General features: G+C 42.3%; 1 protein-coding gene across 1 annotated transcript in view; it reads left to right on the top strand.

Annotated features, from left to right (window-relative positions):
- The window catches only part of SHOC2 (SHOC2 leucine rich repeat scaffold protein), a 62,226-nt gene that overhangs the window by 23,002 nt on the left and 19,583 nt on the right, over positions 1-19,641 (top strand). The window contains exons 2-3 of the mRNA XM_084289822.1: positions 896-1,834; positions 14,725-14,862. Coding sequence (XP_084145948.1) covers positions 1,132-1,834; positions 14,725-14,862 — 841 coding nt within the window. The 5' untranslated portion in view covers positions 896-1,131. The remainder of the gene's footprint in view (positions 1-895; positions 1,835-14,724; positions 14,863-19,641) is intronic.

Here is a 19,641-nt window from a genome sequence, read left to right on the forward strand (position 1 = left end):
CTGGTGTGTTCTTTGAACGCATGTTTATACTTGAAAGTAAGCAAACACAGTGTAACCGTGCAATTAAAAATAGCTGCTGAAGCTCTGCTACAAGTTTCTTGTAGTTCTAGTTCTTGATGATGGTTCAAGCATGCAAAATATTACTTAATGGGTTTTGATTAGCAGCTGTATGAACTGGTGCAGAAGGTGGAATGCCATGAAGGAGAGGGTTCCTGCGTGATGATTTTGTGAAGGTGTAAAAGGGGCTCTGTAGGTTTCAGACACTTGTTTCATTATTAGGCTGCATTGTATTCACTTGGGGGGGAAGTCAAGATGTTTTTCAGAGACGGTATATCCTACGTTTATGAAAAACTCCTTCCTAATTTTGCTTGTCTGGAAGTGTAACGTGCTACATTCCTTCAGAGCTTTCAGCTGACTTCTCAAATGGCTTATTCTCTAATGAACTTCTTCAGATAGTTAAAAATCTTTCCATTTGTGTCCTCGAGGTGCATGAGCCTGGTGACAGCGTGCTGTTCCTGTGGTCCAGGACGGGTCGGGAGGGAGATCTCACAGTGAGTGGAGGGAATATTTGTGTTGGTGACCAGGTCTAGCTGTGACATCAGGTGGCAGCGCGTGACTCCAATGGAGCACTGAAGGCAGTGTTGTTCTTAAGGGCTGTACTTTTCTTTCCTCGTGTGTGCTAATTACCATAGCTCTTCTACTACAGTGGATCTTCTGAGCAGCAGGTGTAGTATTTTGTGGTAACACCGGGTTTTTTGTTGGTGTTTGAAGAGAAGGACAAATCATTAACCTGAGCGAGTGAGTGCTGGCTGGAAGTAGAAACATTCACGGTTTAACTGGAAGGGAGGTTTTGTATTTACACTAACTTTGGCTTCTTTTCTCTCCTGTGTTACAGAAATACTAATACGGAGTGCTTGACCTTCTAATCCCTAACAGCTGAATCTCCTGAGACCAGGATTAGGACAGAGTGCCTTCAGAACCAATATGTAGCAAATGGGTATCGCACCTCCGAAGCTCCTCCCTCGGTTCAACACGTGCGTGTTGTAAGGATCCTCATAGCCTCTGCAGTGAGTCGTTCTTGTTGACTTCAGAAACGGATTTCATGTGGTGCTTGCTGAACACTGAGTCACCATGAGTAGTAACCTGGGAAAAGAAAAGGACTGTAAAGAGAAGGATCCAAAAGTCCCGTCGTCAAAAGAAAGGGAGAAGGAGGCCAAAGCCTCCGGAGGATTTGGGAAAGACAGCAAAGAGAAGGAGCCTAAGACCAAAGGGAAAGATGCCAAAGACGGAAAGAAGGACTCCAGTAGCACGCAGCCTGGGGTAGCTTTTTCAGTGGACAATACGATAAAAAGACCTAACCCAGCCACAGGTACCCGCAAAAAATCCAGCAACGCTGAAGTGATCAAAGAGCTAAATAAATGCCGGGAAGAGAATTCGATGCGCTTGGACTTGTCCAAGAGGTCTATACACATGCTTCCATCCGCTGTCAAAGAGTTAACGCAGTTAACAGAACTTTATTTATACAGTAACAAACTGCAGTCTCTACCAGCAGAGGTGGGCTGTCTGGTGAACCTGATGACACTGGCCCTGAGTGAAAACTCACTCACCAGCCTGCCCGACTCTCTGGATAACTTGAAGAAGCTGCGCATGCTTGACCTGCGGCACAACAAGCTGCGAGAGATCCCGGCGGTGGTGTACAGGCTGAGCTCTCTCGCCACTCTTTACCTACGCTTTAATCGTATAACTACTGTGGAAAAGGATATCAAAAACTTGTCAAAGCTCACCATGCTTAGCATACGAGAGAACAAAATCAAGCAACTACCTGCTGAAATTGGTAAGCGATGGCACTGATTAAGGGCTTAATTCAATGCTTGAGTTAATTTTTGCAATTCAGTTCTGTATACATAAGCTGCCACTTGTTCGGGTGCTCTGCCACTTCTAAAATATGCATGCAATTATGGTCTTGGTCACATTGTAGCAGTCTTAGCTTATACAGAGAGTAACCAATACCCTAGATGTATATTTTTAAACAAAACAACACCCTTTTTTCTTCTTAATCCATCTTAAAACCAGCTATATCTTGTTTTCATCTTTGCCTTGTGCTTTCACATATTGTGTCTTTGGAGCCCAGATGGTTTAAAAGAAAAAGAAAAGATACAGGGGCACGTCTTATTTTCGGATTTCTTTATAAATCATTTACGATCTGTTGCAAGTTACAAACACATTATGGGCATGTTAGGGAGAGGTATGACCACAGCAGTAGAAGGTGGACAAGGTAGCTACATGCTATTACCATGAGCAAGCTGCTGGATGCCCTAACAGCTGATAATGCAGGTTAATGATTCGTGAGAGCCTCTACCTTTTCTCGGTCATGAATATATTAATACGTGGAATCTCAGTATAAAGTGACCAAATGTTGCGTGCACGGTTGATGATTCTTATGACTTTTTAATGAGGAATATTTGTTTTTCCAAGCGTTGTTGCAAAAGTTTGAAAGATGGTTACGTGAAATGATATAAAAATGGCTTATTGATTTGGAATAGTTTATTACAAAAAGAGCAGTGGATTGGCTGTATATCAGTAACTCCTGAGTTGTTCCTAGTAGGTTGAGATTCGTGGAAAACATCTCTTCCTCAGACTGATCTCAAGCAGTGCTTCACTAACGTATGTGTTTCATAAAAGGGAGTGTATCATAAGCTTTTTCTCTAGGTAGCTTCAGTTTATAAAACACAAGCACAGTTTAGTGCTGTTAGGTGGAGGGGGAACAGAAACTTCTTCATGCATTGGAGAGAGTTGAAACAGTTCCTGAAAGTGTGGGGAAAATCTTATAGCAGACCCTTACACCTTGTAACACCGAGTAAGCATTCCTACGCCCTGTGTTCATAAATGGCTGTGGCACTTCTCCCTGTCACTACGCTTGTGCATGGGCTCAGTTAAGCACTACTGAAGTTGTCCCGATGTTCCCTAATTTTGCAGAGTTTGGGAAATGCTCGTTTGGATCCCAAACTGATCTCTTCTAAGCCAGCAGTGTTTGCCTCCTTCTGCGTAAGGTAACGTGTGCTGGATAGCAAGAATTGCTGGGCACTTCTTACGTGCTGATGTGCAGACGGCTTCTGCTTCATCAGGGAGCGAAGAAATGTGGTGAAGCTGTCTGCCGGTGGTGTCAGTCTTTGGCTCCCCGCAGGTGCTGTTGGAGTGGATTGTGCTAGAGCCACAGAAACTCATTTTTGCTGGGCAGAAATGGAACAGCGAATACGGTACATTTTCTGATAAAATGATTTTTCACTTGGCAGCTAACATCTTAGCAGTCCTGGGAATTTCCCCTGGGAGAGCTGAGGAATAATAATTTGGATCTATTATTTGACACTTTGGTTTCAACCTAACAGCCCGGGCCTTTCTCAAATCCAGGAGCCATACTGCAGCGTGCTGCGTGCTGCTGCAGACGTCGAAGAAATTGTGACCGATTCAGTTGCCTGGGTTATGTTATGCCTTTGTCAGTACTTTACCTGTGTCTGTTTTGTGGCTGTTATTAAATACAACCCAGCAAAGAGTCAGCCTCTGAAGTTCATCTGGGGATAGTTCTGCATAAATTTAAATTAATCGCAGTCTGTGAAGAAAAGGCTTTCTTGCGATGTTGCATTCCAGTGTTTGGTGTTGCCCTTTCCAAACCTTTAGTAGGTGTGTTTGATACTGCAGATATTGCTGCTGGTGGAGCTGCTTTGTTTCTTGCTGTTTTGTTTGTGCAATCTCATAGTTAGGTTTCCACTAAAATCCATGGTTTCTCTACATACAGGTGCTCAAAGTAGGCTTGAAAGAGATCATGTGTAACAGTTGCATGGAGAAAATTAGTTACTTCTTTTATTTGCTTTTTTTTTTTTTTTTGTCTTGATAGCATCCTGGCAGAGGTCTCGGTTCTTTATCAAGCTCCAGCTTGAGAACACGAACTACTTTACTTCTCTCTGTGTATCCAGAAGTTTGTCGTGCCCGTGTTTGCATTGTGGTAATGGTTATATTCCTTTCGTGGGTCAGCACCTCACCGTGGAAGGCATTTTAGAAGCACAAGTGCAAGAAGACTCACTCCTGTGAAGAATTTCGAAGGGCTATCACCACGTTTAACTGCAGACTTAATCCAAAGCCCATCTCTCTGACTAGGTTGCCTGTAATTGAATCATTGGAAAAATTAGTTTAAAGGATTTTGAAATTTAAGAAACACAGAATTATAACTGTCAAAACACACACAACAGCTATTTGAAAATCTTTTTTCCTCAAGTAGTGAAAACAGACAAGGCAGTTTCACTTCTGTAATTGATTTCTGTGCGCTGACTTTCACGTCTCTTTGTTTTGGTACAAAGATGAAATGTTTGAGTTGGACACAGCTGAGAAATGAAACTGCTAAGAAATGTATCTCTTACTTTCCAGTGGAATTTCTCTGTTTCTGTAAACACTTGTTAGTTCTCTACATTTTGCATGCACGCTTCAAAAAATGCTAGTCTTTTTAAGCCCTGATGATCTTAATTGGTACATTTGTAATGCGGTTCCCAAATATTACATGCAAAGCTGAACTTAATGGTAAACATTCTTGTATTATCGACTTGTAAATAACGCAGAAATTTTTGGTGCTGCAAAGCAGGAAGTAAAATGAGGCCATTATCTTTTATAAAGCAATATCACGCGGAACATTTCAAATTCTTTTTAAAAATACCCCATTGTTCTGAGGCCCAGGGCTCACATATCTGATGGTGAGCTAGTGTGCTTATGTGTAGGTCTAAAAATTCACAGATTTTGTAACCTGCTGACTTGTCCAGCAAGGAAGAGTCTGGCAGCGCTTGGCTGCAGCCTGCTCGTGTAGCTACCCTGGTATGCAAGCATGCGAAGAATCCTTGGGTTACGTTTGCTGGTAGACATGCTAACTAAAAACGTTGTCCTGCACACAAAAAAAAAATGCAAACCCCAGGCCTGAGGCGTGGGATGTTGCTGCTGTCCCATAGCAAGAAGTCCCTACACAGAGCTGGAGCTGACTGTGAAGTCTGACCCCATGCTAAGGAGTTCTGGTGGCTTTTGTTACCTCTGGCCACACGACATCAGTCCTGTGTAGTTATAAAAGGCTTTCCAGCTTCTGGGGCTTGCTGCTTTTAAATAAAGGATCACCTGCTCTTTGCAAGCAGCCACCCCATTTAATTACTTTTCTAGAAATCTTTAGTCTCCAGCCTTATTAAATACAATTTGTTCTCCTCCTGCTCTCAGTGAAAGAAATTGAAAGTGGGGTCTGGAGCCTTAACGCTCTGATGGTTGAGCCCTTTCTGCCAACAGCCAGTAAGTCTGTCACCAGCTGCTTTCTGTGCTCCTGGGTTTAGATGCAGCACTTTCCCTCTGTTGCTAATATTTGCTCCCCCGTTGTATTTGCAGACAGCAGTCGTATCTTCTCCCAGCAGTTACTCAGATTTCAGTTTCAAGTCTTGCGGAACATCTCCATCCCTTCTGTCACCCCGCTATCTATTTTCTCGATTTCTCTCGTTTTGAATGGAGAGCATGCTTGGTTAGTTGGGATGTGTGGGATGTAGGGAGAAGCCCCTTGCTTTCTGACTAGTCTTTACTGAAGACACAGCAAGACTGGTCACAAGGCGGATGCATCTTGACTTCTACCAGTTGCTACCCGAGTTTCCAGGTTATTTTCTACACGCTGCTACATCAGGCATCTCGCCAGAGTCTTGGAGGACTGGACAGAATAAGAGGATCTGCCGTACTTTTGTAGAAAGCTGTGTCCAGTTTCATGCCTTTTGTTAACATCTCTTGCTAAATCTGGTGCTCTGTGTAGTGTTCAGATGCCCTTTCAGAATCTCCCTTTGGTTTTTCTCCTTCCTTAAATTTGGAATCGGTTTTCAGTCCTGTGGCAACATTCCTTGTTTGATCGATGACTTGTCAAAGCTGGGCTACTGCTTATGCGATTTCAAAGTAAGTTTGTAGAACTGCCTACCTCGACCATCCACTGCTGGCTGTGCAAGTGCTAATATTAGCAATAGGTGCCTGTCGGGGAACCTGAAACTGAAACATTTCTGAAGAGACTGAGCGAAGGTAAAATATCGGACAGAATGTCATTGGCAAAACCTGTCGTTCGTGAGATTTTAAGAGAAAAATGCTGTAAAACAGCTGAGCTGTTGCTGCATGTATTGCCTTGAAGAGACTCCAGAGGAGATGAACCTTCCTGCGCCCAGGAAGCGCTCTGATACCTGTTCGGTTCTGCTTTGGGCTTTAAAGCGTCTTAAGTAGCTAAACAACACAAACCTGGATGAGGTGACTGCAGTGGGGGAAGAGTTGCTTTGCATTTAAAGTTTTTACAAGAAAGAGGAAGTGTTATTATCTGTAGTTAGTAAACAGATGTGTGTGTTTCTGGTCTCTTTTTCCCCCCAGAATGCAGTACATCGTGGTCCCGTGCCTCCAGTTGCTTTGTTATGGGCAGGTAGGATGATGACAGTAAGCTTTTGAGTCTTTCCAATATTCAGATCTCCTAACTTTAAATAACAGCTTACTGAACTCACCGAGTAAGCAAAAACAAAATGGGGAGAATATTCTCTGTACTTTAGAAAAAGATTTTTAGTAACTCCGCAAATTCAGGCGCTAAGTAGGTAGCAAGTCATTGCTGCCAGTCTTTTATTGGACTTCTCCTAACTTTTCCAGCAACATAAATATTGTTTCTACATTTTTAATGCAACTGAAATGATTTTGATAGGCTGCATAGGAAGCTGAAATCCTGAAATGTGTTGTTTTATTTTCAAATATAAATAGATCTGTTTGAATAACATCTAAAAATCCATAAAAATACATTTAACCAAAAACATATTCAGAGGGTGTTTTTAATCAATTCTTTCTTGAATGTTTAGCTAAAAGATCTGTTCAAGAGTGGCTGAATTAGGGAGAGTTTTCATGAAATGGCTGTGCTGATGTACACCAACTTCATGATGCTGAAAAGGGCAGTAACCCCTCCTGTCTTCCCAGCAGCTCAGTCCTTCTGCCTTGTGCATCTGAGTTGTTCCTTGATGAGCTGATTTTTCTCACTGAACTGACAGGATATGATTTTGCTACTTTTGTTTTCTATTATGTTAGTTGAGTTCAATGAAATTTCAGATGAAACAGGACCTGGAGTAAGAGGAGCAGTGGGACAGCACGGACAGCATCAGGGAGAGCAGGACCGCTGCTTCTCACAGTGCTGAGCTGTTAAATCAGTGTGGCTCGCTGCAGCTCGCTTGTGTAATCTCACAGGTAGCATTGCTAATGTTGTATAAAAGCACATGAAATGCATTGCAAATTGAGGAAAGATAAGTTACCCTCTACAGAGCCATTGAAAATGCATCACTTTATAATTTCAGAGTCTTTCTTCCTTTTTCCTCCCCACCTTCCATCTCATGTTCTACAAAATCCTGTGTGACATGGGTGTCCCAGTAGCACCAGCTTAGCCTCACCATCCTAAAACATCATTTTAATTATTTATTTATTGGAATAATGGTGAGGATTTATATTTGCAAATTTCATGACAGCAAAGCTGCTCTTCATTGCTCTGTGTACCTATTTTTTCTTGTAAGTGCATCTTGCCCAATATCCTGCTCCTGACTGTGGCCCTAGACAAATGCACTTGTCCTGCCTTTATGCAGACGTATACAAGGCTGAACCTGACTCCTTTCCCAGATCCCAGCTATTTTCATATCGGGGATTTCCTGAGTCCAGCACAGACTTTCTATTTAAGATTTCTCAATAGACTCCTCTTCCAAGGACCACTTTTTTCCCTTAAAGTTTTATAAACTCTGCTCATCCTTGGCAAGGTCCACAGGTTTGCTTTGAGTGCAGCTTTTGATGGCTTCATTTAACGAGCTGCAGTTCCCATGTTCCGAGATGGTCAGCAGTCATCCTGATCTCTGTGCCATTCCCAATTTGGATGTCGTTCCCCCAAGTTTTGCTTCTGAACACAGATGGGTTGTTTGAAGCCTGTCATTTAATACACGAAGCTAGATACATTTTTCTCTTGGTCTCCCATCTGCATTGCTTTAAGGTATATAGGGGAATTTAATCGGTCGTTTTGTTGCTCAGTCATTGGACTTGAAGTTCTTCGGCAGGGTTTCACTCTACGCTTGTCCTTATGGCCATGAATAATTTAGTTTCAATCAGGAGGCTGCTGCTGCTCAGCCCTCGATGGAAAGCTCGTTGTTGTGCACTCGCTGAATGCGTGCACATTGCAAGTGTGAATGCAGAACTGACCTGCTCGCCTGGCTGTTGAGTCTCTGGTGGCATCCACAGACAAAAATGTTAATGGGAAGGGCTCCATGTGGCAGCTTTGCCAAAACAATCTCTGAGGATAACGTGGGAATGAATGCGCAAGGTGGACTCTGGCTTCATCACCATATCTGGGAAATTGTCCATTCCTCCGAGATCAAAAAGTTGAAGATGAGAATGAAAGAATGCAAATGCTACGGTGAGTCAGACGGGGAGCACGAGGAGGAGGAAAACCAGAGGAACTCTTCTGGGTTGAGGCCAAGCAAGTGCTTCGATTTGCAGTCTGCTACTGAAGCTTTTTGCATTTCTTCTATCTAGCGTTTTCCTGCGTTCTTTCACGTTGTGCTGAAGGAATTGTTTTGCACAATCAAGTTGATAATATTTTCTTTACCAAGTCAATGTTGCGTGTTACACAAGTTTTTGACTTTTTTCTTTTCAGCACACAGATCAAATAAAAATAATATCGTCAACACAGTTGAAATTGCATCTGCTTAGTTTCTGCAAGTTTCTTAAGACTCCAAATATTGTGTTTTCTGTCTGTGAATGCAACTCTTATTCTGTGGAGAATCTGGTCAGGGCTGTTCTGCAAGGGAAATATTTTTAGATTGTAATTCAGGGAATCTGCCTACACCAGACTTGGAATGTCTCTGAGACTCTCGTCTGTTCTTCCCTTCCCCCATCTACCCAATATTTAGATCATTTGTGGTTTCTTCACTACTTTGAAACTTTTTTCATAACACTTGCACCTGTTTGGTTTTCAGTGGCACAGACAGCAAAGCAGATGCGTGCAGCTGCGTTACTTGGTGCCTGCTCCATGCTGAATATATTCGCCTCCTGACTCGGTGACTGCTCGCTTGCAAAGCTTCTCAGCGGCGCTCTGAATTTCATTTCCCTTTTCTTAGCAGACCTGGCGATACGGAGAAACACTGTTTGTGTGTAAGAACCCCTTTTTCAGTTTCAGCAGTTTGAAAGTTGTGTTCCTGGGCTCAGCTGTCACGCTGCTATCTGCGAATTCAGTGTCTAACGTGGTTAAAGCCTGGTGTTGGGAATCAAAGTGTAATAAATGCAGGCGTCCACACACATGTGCTGTTCCCTGGAAGTCACAACATGACTCCTTAGTTGATGCAGTTCTGGCCACTTCCTTGAGCTGCAGGCAGGGTGAAGAACTTGCTTTTGGCCACCTTCAGCTTCGGTGCCTGGCTTCTGATTCCCCTGGGAGCTCATGAGGGGACTCAGTTTTGTCTCGTCAGCTATTTGGCAAATTTGTCCTGGTTGCGTTGTTTTTATACTGACTTTACGATAACAGTTGAGTAGTCCTGCCTCCTTGATCTGCTTGCGGAGCTTACTGGGAGGATGTCCTGATGGTATTGCAGGGAATGCTGACAGCTTGTTAGAAATCCAACATTTTTTAATATCAATGCTGCAATAATTTTAACTGCTCTAATACTTCATAAACGCTGAATAGAGGGGCACAATCACCTTGCCCTTGCTAATGCAACGGTGTGTGGCTAGCCTTTATTATTTGTGCACGCTGCTGTTCCTTCCTCAAAACGCACAGGGGCCAAGACCTGACCCCAAACTCATCCCCTCCAGGACCCCAACCCTCCGAGGCTGCTGCGGGGCTGCGCTTGTCCTCCCCAGCTCCGCGAGCTTCCCACCGCTTTGCTACGTGCCCGTCTCCATCCCTGTCTGCGGCCCTTGCTGAGGCTGGTTCCTCTGCCTATGTCATATGTTTAAAAGGTTGTTTGAACACGTTTTTATTTGTATTCCTTCACTGTTTATAACTGAAAGTAACAAAAAGTGTTTTTGCTGTTGTCTTGTTGAAGCTTGTTTTAGGCTTGATTTTTAGGCTTTTCGGTGAGCTTAGCTTCTGCATGTTTGAGCGGTTCCCATAGCCAGCTTCTGCTTTACACCCTGCAACTTTTAAATATTGCACTCTGCTTATTTATTTATATGAATATTGTAATTTTTGATCATAACTAATTTGGAACAATATTAAGATTTCTTTCTTTCTACTCCGTAACTCTCCTGTATAGGCTGTATTTTGTCAGTAATAATTCAAAACAGCCCTTATTTTTAACTCTTAAGCAGTTAGTGATAGATAGCAAAAAAATCATCCTGTCTGTTACAATGATGTACCCAACCCTTGTGTCCAGGGATAAGGTTCTGAAATTGCAGTTAGTTAATTTTTTTAAACTAAAATTAGAACTCGTACCTCAAACAGCTTTATAGACAGACTAAAAAAAAAGGAGGAAAAAAAAAAAAAGGGTTGCTTCCCCCCGAGTCAGGGAACCTAATGAGAGATGAATGTTATGATTATGGGAAATACTTGAAGTTTGTTCACAGCGTTGCTGATTTTGGATAATTGTTCTTTACAAATTAGATTGCAACCAGAGCGCTGACGCACTGGAGTCGGGTTCCACTTCTGTTTGCATTCTCCTCTTCCTCGCGCTTTCTGTAGGAGTCTTGATCCTCCTGCTGTGTCATCTGGCCCAGGATTTATCATCTTGTGAAGGATTTCACAATTTTCAATCTGCTTAAGCATGGGCAGGCATCGAGTTAATCCGGAGGAAGACAGGTTATAGTGCCAATTCTTGCCATCCAAGAGAGTCGCCCACCGAGGGAATTTGTGGTGGGAGACACCACAGCCCTTTTGATGCCGACCTGCGCTATCTCCCTACGCTACTGTGAATTTGGGAAGCCTCTTCTATTATTTTAATGTAGCTGTGTGCTGTTTTTAAATGGCCAAGAGGAATCTTCAGTTACGTAAGTCAGGGCACGTAGCTTGGCCCTCTTGTCATGACAGGCTTTCAGGCTGGCCGTGTAATGGGGCTGTAATTCTGCTGCAGCGTGTGGAAGACACCGGGTTCCTCGTAACCCTGTTTTTTTCCAGCACGCACATTTAGCTCTGTCATAGCATACCATACCATACCATTTACTCTCTGTGTACCTCTCAACAGCAGTCAGGTGATTGTTCCTCTCGCTTTTTTTTTTTGAGCAGCATCCTTCGCTGTATTTTTAGTGATTTTTTTTAACTAGAAAGTAGTTGGGTATCTTCAAGAACTATTCTCTCTGAAAAGTACATGTGAATTGTCTGAAATTTTTGTCCTGTAGACGCTTTTAAATTGTAAGTTTTTTTTTTTTTTTAAAAAAAAGAATTACATAATTAAGCCTTCTGTTTATGGAGAAGCTGTTTTATGTATTTCATATGGACATTACTTCAAAATTTCTTATTACCAAACCTGTTAGTACATGCAATTTCTGCCTGCTGTCTTGGCAGACTTTGGGTTTCAATAGCCTTTTATGTGTAGCTTGCAGAGCAATAGTGTTTTAAAAAAAATCCACCTCCAACCCCACAGACTTTCCTGGTTTGTTTTCTGGTTGTGCTGAGGTTGCCCATCTCCGCAGTGCCGTTGCGAGCAGTCTGTAGAGAATTCTTTCCTCACTACCTTTAGATGAAAATTTTGGCCATTACTTGTGGTGAAACGGCTCCGTTCATTTTTCCTGTCATTAGCTTTTCCCTAAAGTATTCCCTGCCCTTCTCCAGTGGTCCCCGGTGTCTGACCTTCCTTGGTGAAGTGATCCTGCTGCCCGGGCGAGACTTATCTCCAGCTGTGAGCAGCACATTTCTAGCTGGGGTGGTCTTCAGTATGAACAACACCGTGAGTTCCTCACTCGTTAACTATTTTTCTTCTTGTACCTGTGCAAATTTTTCCATTAGGAAGACTCTTTTTGATTTTTGACAGCCCCTGCTTTCGCATGCAGAGGCCGGGCTGTGCTGGCGCTTGCCCCTCGGCACACGCAGGCTGCGGGCCCCATGCCCAGGAGGCGTTAGAAGCTGAGCCTGATGAGCAAGGTTGGCCTCATCTGACACAGGGCCTGGCCAGCATTGCTTTATGAAGTACTGGACCCCTTGGATTCCCTATTTCTCTCTTCCTATGCTTATTCTTCCCAAACTGTGCTGATTCTGCCGTGGTAAGGCTTGCAGTCCCCCAGTTCTCCTCCTCATATCCCATGGGAAGCATCACAGCCCCACTGGGCTTCCTCTTTGTGCCTGGTGGTGAGCCCCCACCGTGTTACCCAAACATTTTTCCCTTTGTTATGAGAAGCATATCTGATGGAAGGTTTTTTTCTTTGTCCTGGAGAACAGCAGGATAAATCTACCTTGCGTGTTTTCTGGTGACTTGCAGGGTCTCGGTGTTGTGTCTCGGCAATCCACGTTAAAGTATTGAAAGAATTTCACTTCCCCTCCCCTCTCCTTCTGCCTTTAGGCTAGGAAGGACGTTTTGGTGAGCTGCTGTCAGACCACAAGTATTATTATATTACACCCAAGAGCAAGATTCCTTACAGAGCAATGTGAACTAAAAGCTGAATAGTAGATACCAAATAGTATCACTTGAAATTGTTTTCCTGAAGTCACTGCACTTCAGGATAGGGCTTTAACTTTAGCTTGACTGGCTACATAAACCTGAGCTTCTCTTTTTTTTTTTTTTTTTTCCTTCTTCCCAGAATTAGCTCTGAGATGTTTGTGGCAGCACGTATCTTGCTGTTGTCAAAGTTTTCAGCAGGTGCAAAAGGGAAACGCAGCAAATGGTACTGCAGAAATCCAACTCTCTCCTCAACTCCAGCAGATGTAGAGTGGGAAGAGTCAAGTAAATGAGAAATCAACGTGATGAAATGAAATTTGTGCCACATTGAGTTTGACATCATTGGTTTAGGTGTGCAGGGAAAACAAATGCAAACAAGATTGTCAGGGCTGAACTTCAGCAGTCAGGAGGTGAAAAATGCTGACCGAAAGTGCGATCAAAATTCTTGGGTTTTCTGATTAAAGATAATACGGGGTTCTTTTTGGTTTGTTTGAAGGGAGAATAAAGTCTTCCTCTAGCTTTTTCTCTTTCTACTGCCTTCTACGCTTTGCCCACTTGTTTTCATGACTATCAAGCAGATGCTTCTATCACAGAACATCAACTCTTGCTCAGCCTTCTCCGTAAGTTTGCTTTCTTCTGCCTATTAATGGCATTGAATCGTGTGGTTGATGAAACACGATTGGATATTGACTCTGTGGTTGCCTGAAATACACTTGAATGCTGACTTGAGAGGCGAGCGCACACAGTCATGGAGGTGGTGCTTAAGCATTACATTTCAATGTGCCTATTTTCAAGGAAAAACATCGCAATTTGGGTCAATACATGCAGAAAATTGGGTCACTTTTGCATAAACTTTTTTGTTGGCTGGTTTTTCACAACTGTTTTCTGATCCTTAATAAAAGTTTGTGCTACCTGCAGCTCAGATACAGAGTCTTGAGTTCATTAATGTATTACAGTTCAATAAATTGCGATTTGTGATCCCCTGATGATGTAATATGTAGACAGTCTACGCATCAGAACTTGCCCAGGCCAGGCCTGTGGGAAAATCCCTAAAGGATCACGTCAAAGATACAATACTGAAGCTTAAGAATAGACAGTCACCCCTCAAAAGGAATTTGCTTCTTTTCCAAATTTGTTACTCACTCAGTGATGCTCTGATACACGAATACAGTGACCTTTACTGGATAGAGTTGAAGCTGTTGAAATCATTTGCATTAATTTCACCTCCATTAGATCCAAAAAATACGAGCACGTGTACCTGGTACCTGTGTTCTTCCATGCACACACACTTTCTCCAACAAACGCAATGAGCTATTGCTCAGAATGCAGTGTTTGCTGTTCAAAGAGGTGGAACTGCTGTACACAGAGAGCTGTGCCTCGTTGTGCTCTTCAGTTGGTACGTACGAGTCAGGAGTGAAACAGAGCAGCAGTAAAGCTGCTCTTAGCTCTAAGCAAGTACAATCCTTTTGTCCCTTTTAAGGCTTAACAGATAAGTCTTTTATTTCAAACTTTTATTGGCTATACCTGTGTTTACATATATATATTATATCATAAACTGTATAAATAGTTTCTACAGTCATCTTATGATATGTTGCCTTTTCTTGATGACTGAAATGATTAAAAATAGCATTCAGGACTTTGGATGAGTTTTGTAGGGTGTCAGCCAAATAATTTTGATGTCTCTTACGCATTCATTTTGTGTCTGAACATAATTTATGCTATAAAAGCAGATTTGGTTTCTCATAATTCAATACAATCCACTTACTCCATCAGATTTTAAACTTCTGGGCAGCATGAAACAAGTGTGAGGAATGGATTTTGTGCTCCTCATATTCCACAGCTTGAAGTGCTAGAAGAAAATCAATAAATAAGATTTCTTTAGAGAATCTATAAAAAGCTTTATCCAAGTTTTAAAGAAAATTGTCAATCAGATTTTAGATCGCACTGATAAAGTTATGATGCTCTAAGGACTTAGTTTATATTCGTAATTTTATGGTAGTAATATATTATATATATATTTTAGATCATCAAGAAAAATCTCTCCAGACCTGTACATTAAATAACTTCATATTTTGATTCTCTTGTGTGCTTCTAGGTGAGCTGTGTAACCTCATAACGCTGGATGTAGCGCACAATCAGCTTGAACACCTTCCAGAAGAGATTGGAAGTTGCACACAGATCACCAACCTTGACTTGCAGCACAATGAGCTTTTGGACCTGCCAGAAACCATAGGTATGTAAGGAGGCTGGGGAAGAGAAAATAAATCGCTATTTCAAAATGTTCAGTAAGAGGTGGGAATTTAAGACTAAGTGCTTGGTTGGCAGCTGTAGAATGACTGCTGTTCTGCTCAAGGCAACTTCACCATTGGGATTAGAAGCAATGTGTGCCTCTTACTTTAAATGTAGTTTCTAGTTTTTGGAATTATGTTATTAAATTTAGCTGTGGCACGGAGTCTGTGCAGCATTGCACAGAAGAAAGAGAGTTTTATACAGAAAAAAATCCTTCACTTTTAACCCTGATTTAAGGTGCTCTGTGAGCATGATGAAGTATTTGCAGCTTGTTTGTCCGTTCTGTAATGAAATTAAGTACATAAAGGAACAAAAAGCCAAAAGAGAATTAACTGAAGATAAATACTTTGACGGATAGTTTTAACTAACACCTTTGGCTAAAAGAAAATAAAACCAAAAAGGTAAATGTTTTCAATGAATTCTGTTTGCTTTATGCTTCTGGGTAGAAAATTAAAAAAGATTTTTTTTAAAAGAACTTCTCAAGTCAACAAAGCAATTATGCTGTAATGCAATAAAATACAGAGGGTTTGTGACTGAGGTTGGGAGGCTTTTTGGTCAGTTCCAGAATCTCATGTAGGAGATTCTCTAATTTAATCTGTCTTAAACAGATGGCAGAAAAAGATGCATGCTGTGATTTTAAAAAGACAAAAAAACAAGGCCATCATGATTTTAAGCCCTTCTTTGTCACCACAACATACTCAAAAGAATATACATTATCACTTAGCCAATGTTTAATGTTCTTTAATGCATAGTGAAGTGAATGAGCAGAAGAGTGAAGAACCACTTAAAAACACTCCAGCTTTTCTTTTAGCAGTAAATTGTTGTGTGTAGTTGCTGTGGCTTTTTTGATTAGAAAGTTTGACCTGAGCGGAGATTACATTGATGAACCATCCACTCTAGCTAAATTTCCTTCCTGGTTTGATGATATTTTTAAACTCTGGAGATCTTTTTCCATCTGGAATTTGCATCTAACTTACACAGTTTGTAAGCACAGCCTTTATTTCTATAGCTGTTTTGTAAATCTTACTGCAAACTGTTTTAAATAAAATTTACATGTACTGTAAATTTCATATTTAGGAAGACAGTTCTCTGGATAAGCTGTTAATTATGGGAAAAAAAAGTCTTCAGGCAAGTTGGTGGCTTCCATTGTGCTGGATGGTGCCAAAGATGTACCGAGTTGTCTGGTGGTTGGCAGTCACTGAGCTTCCTTGCTGTACAAGGAGAGGTCCTTGGGTGTGAGAGGCACGGACTTACTTAAGCTGTTAAGCCGTTCGTGATAGGTAGGAGATTGCTGACTGTGCAATCAAGAGAGTTTGGACTCTTCTATTTCTCTAGGAAGTTACTGTAAACGTAGGTTGCTTGCATTGAGCTTCTACCTGGTCAAACTGGATTTCTGCGTGTTTTCTTTGTTTTGTTTTCCCATTGCATTGTTTTTATAGTGTTTTGAAGTCATTTATTTTTAAATGCACACAGATGTCTCTTTACACTGCTTATCGGAGCTGAACATCAGTGCTGTGTAGCTCAGCAAACCACCAAAGACAGATGAATAATTACAGCGCACTCTCCTGCCTTTAACTTCGCACTGGTTAGGCTTTTGCGCCACTGGAAAATCCCTCTTGTTTGTACTGATGAACGTGTCCAGTAGCTGAGCACTGTATTTAAGTGAAAACTGAACATCACAAATCAGTATTTGTGTAGCTCACAAATGGCCAGAACTGGAAACTTCAGGCAAAAAAGTTGAGCTCCAACTTAAATGATAATGATCAACCTACATTTATGCATGTTACAGAAAAGGCAGTCGCAGCCAGTTCAGCAGCATTGGCTTTGTTTCTTAGTCATCACAGTTTTGGTTCAACATTAAAGCAAGTTGTGGCTTGATTTTTAGATTACAGCTTACTTTGCGGTTAGGATTGTTCAGCGAGAGAATTTGAGTACTGAGAAAAACACCGAGGACGTCTCCTGGCCCCGAGACGCAGGGGCTGGGCTGCAGGACGCCCTGCCCAGCCTCTCGGCCGCTCTCGCCAGTTCCTGCTTCTTCCCTCGCCCGCCGATACCTGCCTGGTGCTGCTCATAGCTGGCATGTCTTGCAGCGCCTTTCCTCTGCCGGGTTTTGGCATATTTGGTATATAAAACACTGTCAGTGTTCCCCTAACTTACTCGAAGCAGCGTGGGGGTCACACGCTTGGTACAGAAAAGACCAAACACATTTGCTCGTTATAAATATTTAATACGCTACGAGCCTCCTGTTGTGGAAGAGACTTTCCATTACTGCCAGATCTGTCCCCTCCTCCCCCACTGATACCCCTTTGATGGAGGCCTGGTTTTGCTCGTGAGGGATGTTTTTGTCAAGCTGCTTTGAAAAACCTGCAGCCCCTTTCGTTTTCTACTTCTCCTTCCCCCCTTAACCAGACACCCCCAACAGAAAAGAAGGTGAAAAACAAACTTGGGAAATGCTTACATTTACTGCTGCTCTATCTAACCAAGTTTTGGTTTTACCACAGAAAGATTCCTGGACATGCCAGTAAAAAAATAAAAAGTTAATCATCATAAAAAGCTGTTTTTCTAGCTAGCAGTACCTCCTGAACCGAGGCAGCGTTGGAAGGCAGGGACGCCGAAGGGTGACACGCAGGGGAGTGGCCGGGAGGGGATTATGCATCAGCAGTGATTACAGAGGTAGCAGAGCCAATATATCCACTCTGTAAAAATACAAAGTTCTTTTCAGCTAACACTTTATAAGCAGCATGCCTTCTTGCAGTAGCAAATGTCAATTTTAGATATTAGTTGTCAGGAAGTGACCTCATGTCTTGCCTTGCAGATATTGGCTTAATACATTCATATCTGTATCTCTGTTGATTGAAAATTGTAAAGTACTTTGTATATTAGGTCACTTCCTGGAAGAAAAATGAGCTTTGTGGAACAGCTTAGCACATTCCAAGAGTTTCAAGTCCTAGAATCAAAATCGTAGTGGGATCTTAGCTTCTCTGGTGCTTTAATTGCAGATTTTCCCCCCCTGCCCTGGGTGTTTTCTGGGGGGGTGTGGCAGAGAAATTAAGATCTCATTTTATTTTCAGGGATTTATCTCTGTATTAGTACCTGGTGCACTAATAAGAGGGATTATCCAAAGCATATATACAAGGAGGTGAATTATCAAAATTAATAATTGGACTTTTGAGATAGCAAATTTGGTCTGGAAGAAAGGGTTTCTGTTAGGTGACCACTGGCTTAAACTAGCTTAGAAAATGTGCTGCACATACTGCGCTGTGAGTGTTCGCTCTTTTTGGAGACTCTATTATAGCATTCCTTATAAATGTTTGCAATTTCTTGTTTAAAAGCTCAGAAATGCTTGTTTGAGAATGTAATTTTGTTTCTGTTGAATTTCTGCTGTTAAAGAACCAGATTCTTCAACTGTTTTGTAATTTTCCACTTCTGTGTGTTTACGTGTGCAGCTTGATTATAGTCAAATGTGGCATGTTCATAGACATTTAAGGCAACAGACATTTTAATATGAAAAAGAATAGTCAGTTGTAAATGATCCAAAATGATGCTTTAAAAGCACAAAAAATTCTGTCACTGGATACACTTTCCAGTGTCTGACATGGCACCGTTCCTGAAATATGGTTAGGAGAAGGAGAGGCATATTCAAAGCCTAGAATTCGTGCCCTTCTCTACGATAGAAGAGCTCAGAGCTGAAATCACAACGTTCACGAAAGCAAATGCTCTGGGGAGAAGCTTTGCTGCTGTTGTTGACATTGAGCTACAAACCATGCTTCGAGCTGCGTTACCTTCGGAGCGCTGCTCTGCTTTTGTGCACGTGGTTGATAAAACCTGGGGACGGAGCTGTGGCTCACGCAGCTTGGGTCGTACGACGTGCTGCCAACACCTTTAGGTCCCCAGAATTCCTCATAAAGATATTTTCCTAGACAAGTGAAACTACTTTAAATTTATTTCTTTATTTATTTTCTTTAAGTACAGCAGGCTTAGCAAAAGCTGAAGTCTCAGTCTGAAACTTCTGCTCTTAATGAGAAGCAGGCGAGCACCGCCAGCCCTTGATGGCAGGGCTGCTGCTCGGGAACCACGAGCTGATTTCTTGCCCTCCTGGTGGAGCAGAAGGTGGGCACCAGTTTGGATGGCAATCTTCATGTCCTGAACATTGAAGCATGTACACGTAGTGCTTTGGTCAGGCAGGGCCTACGAGCGTGCAGTGCTTTCAGGGTGAAGCCCATTTCCAGTCTCAAAAGGAGAGAGCGATCTGGTCAGTGCTTATTGTTCTTGGACTGTGCTGTTAATGGAGCATTTAAATTAGATTCTGTTTGTATTTGGCAATCACAACAAGCTTGCCTTTTCTCTACCTCCTCGAAAGCAGCGGCTCCCACTCTTCTCTTTCAGTTTTCAGGTTATTACAAACCATTGTTGGTTTTCAGGGTGTTCTCATAAAGGGGATGAAGCTGCTCATTGTCTTCACTTCTAGAGTTAGTAAATACAAAGCAGTGAAACTGTCCCAAAATCTTGCATGGCATGGAGGTGGGAAGTGGGAAGTGCCTGCTCACTGCCTCCTGGGGGCTGAACTGGAGGGTATGGAGCAAAGCTGTGAGTCGCCAGCCCCCAAAGGATTGAAAGCAGCTCGCCCTTACTGCGACGGGTAGGTAACACTTAGATGTCAGTGTTTGCACAGCTTGTTGGGGATGCTGAAAGCTCGCGGGCTCCCAGGGCAGCGTGACAGTTC

The sequence above is a fragment of the Netta rufina genome (genome assembly GCF_964035555.1).
Source record: "Netta rufina genome assembly, chromosome: 7".
NCBI lineage: Eukaryota > Metazoa > Chordata > Aves > Anseriformes > Anatidae > Netta > Netta rufina.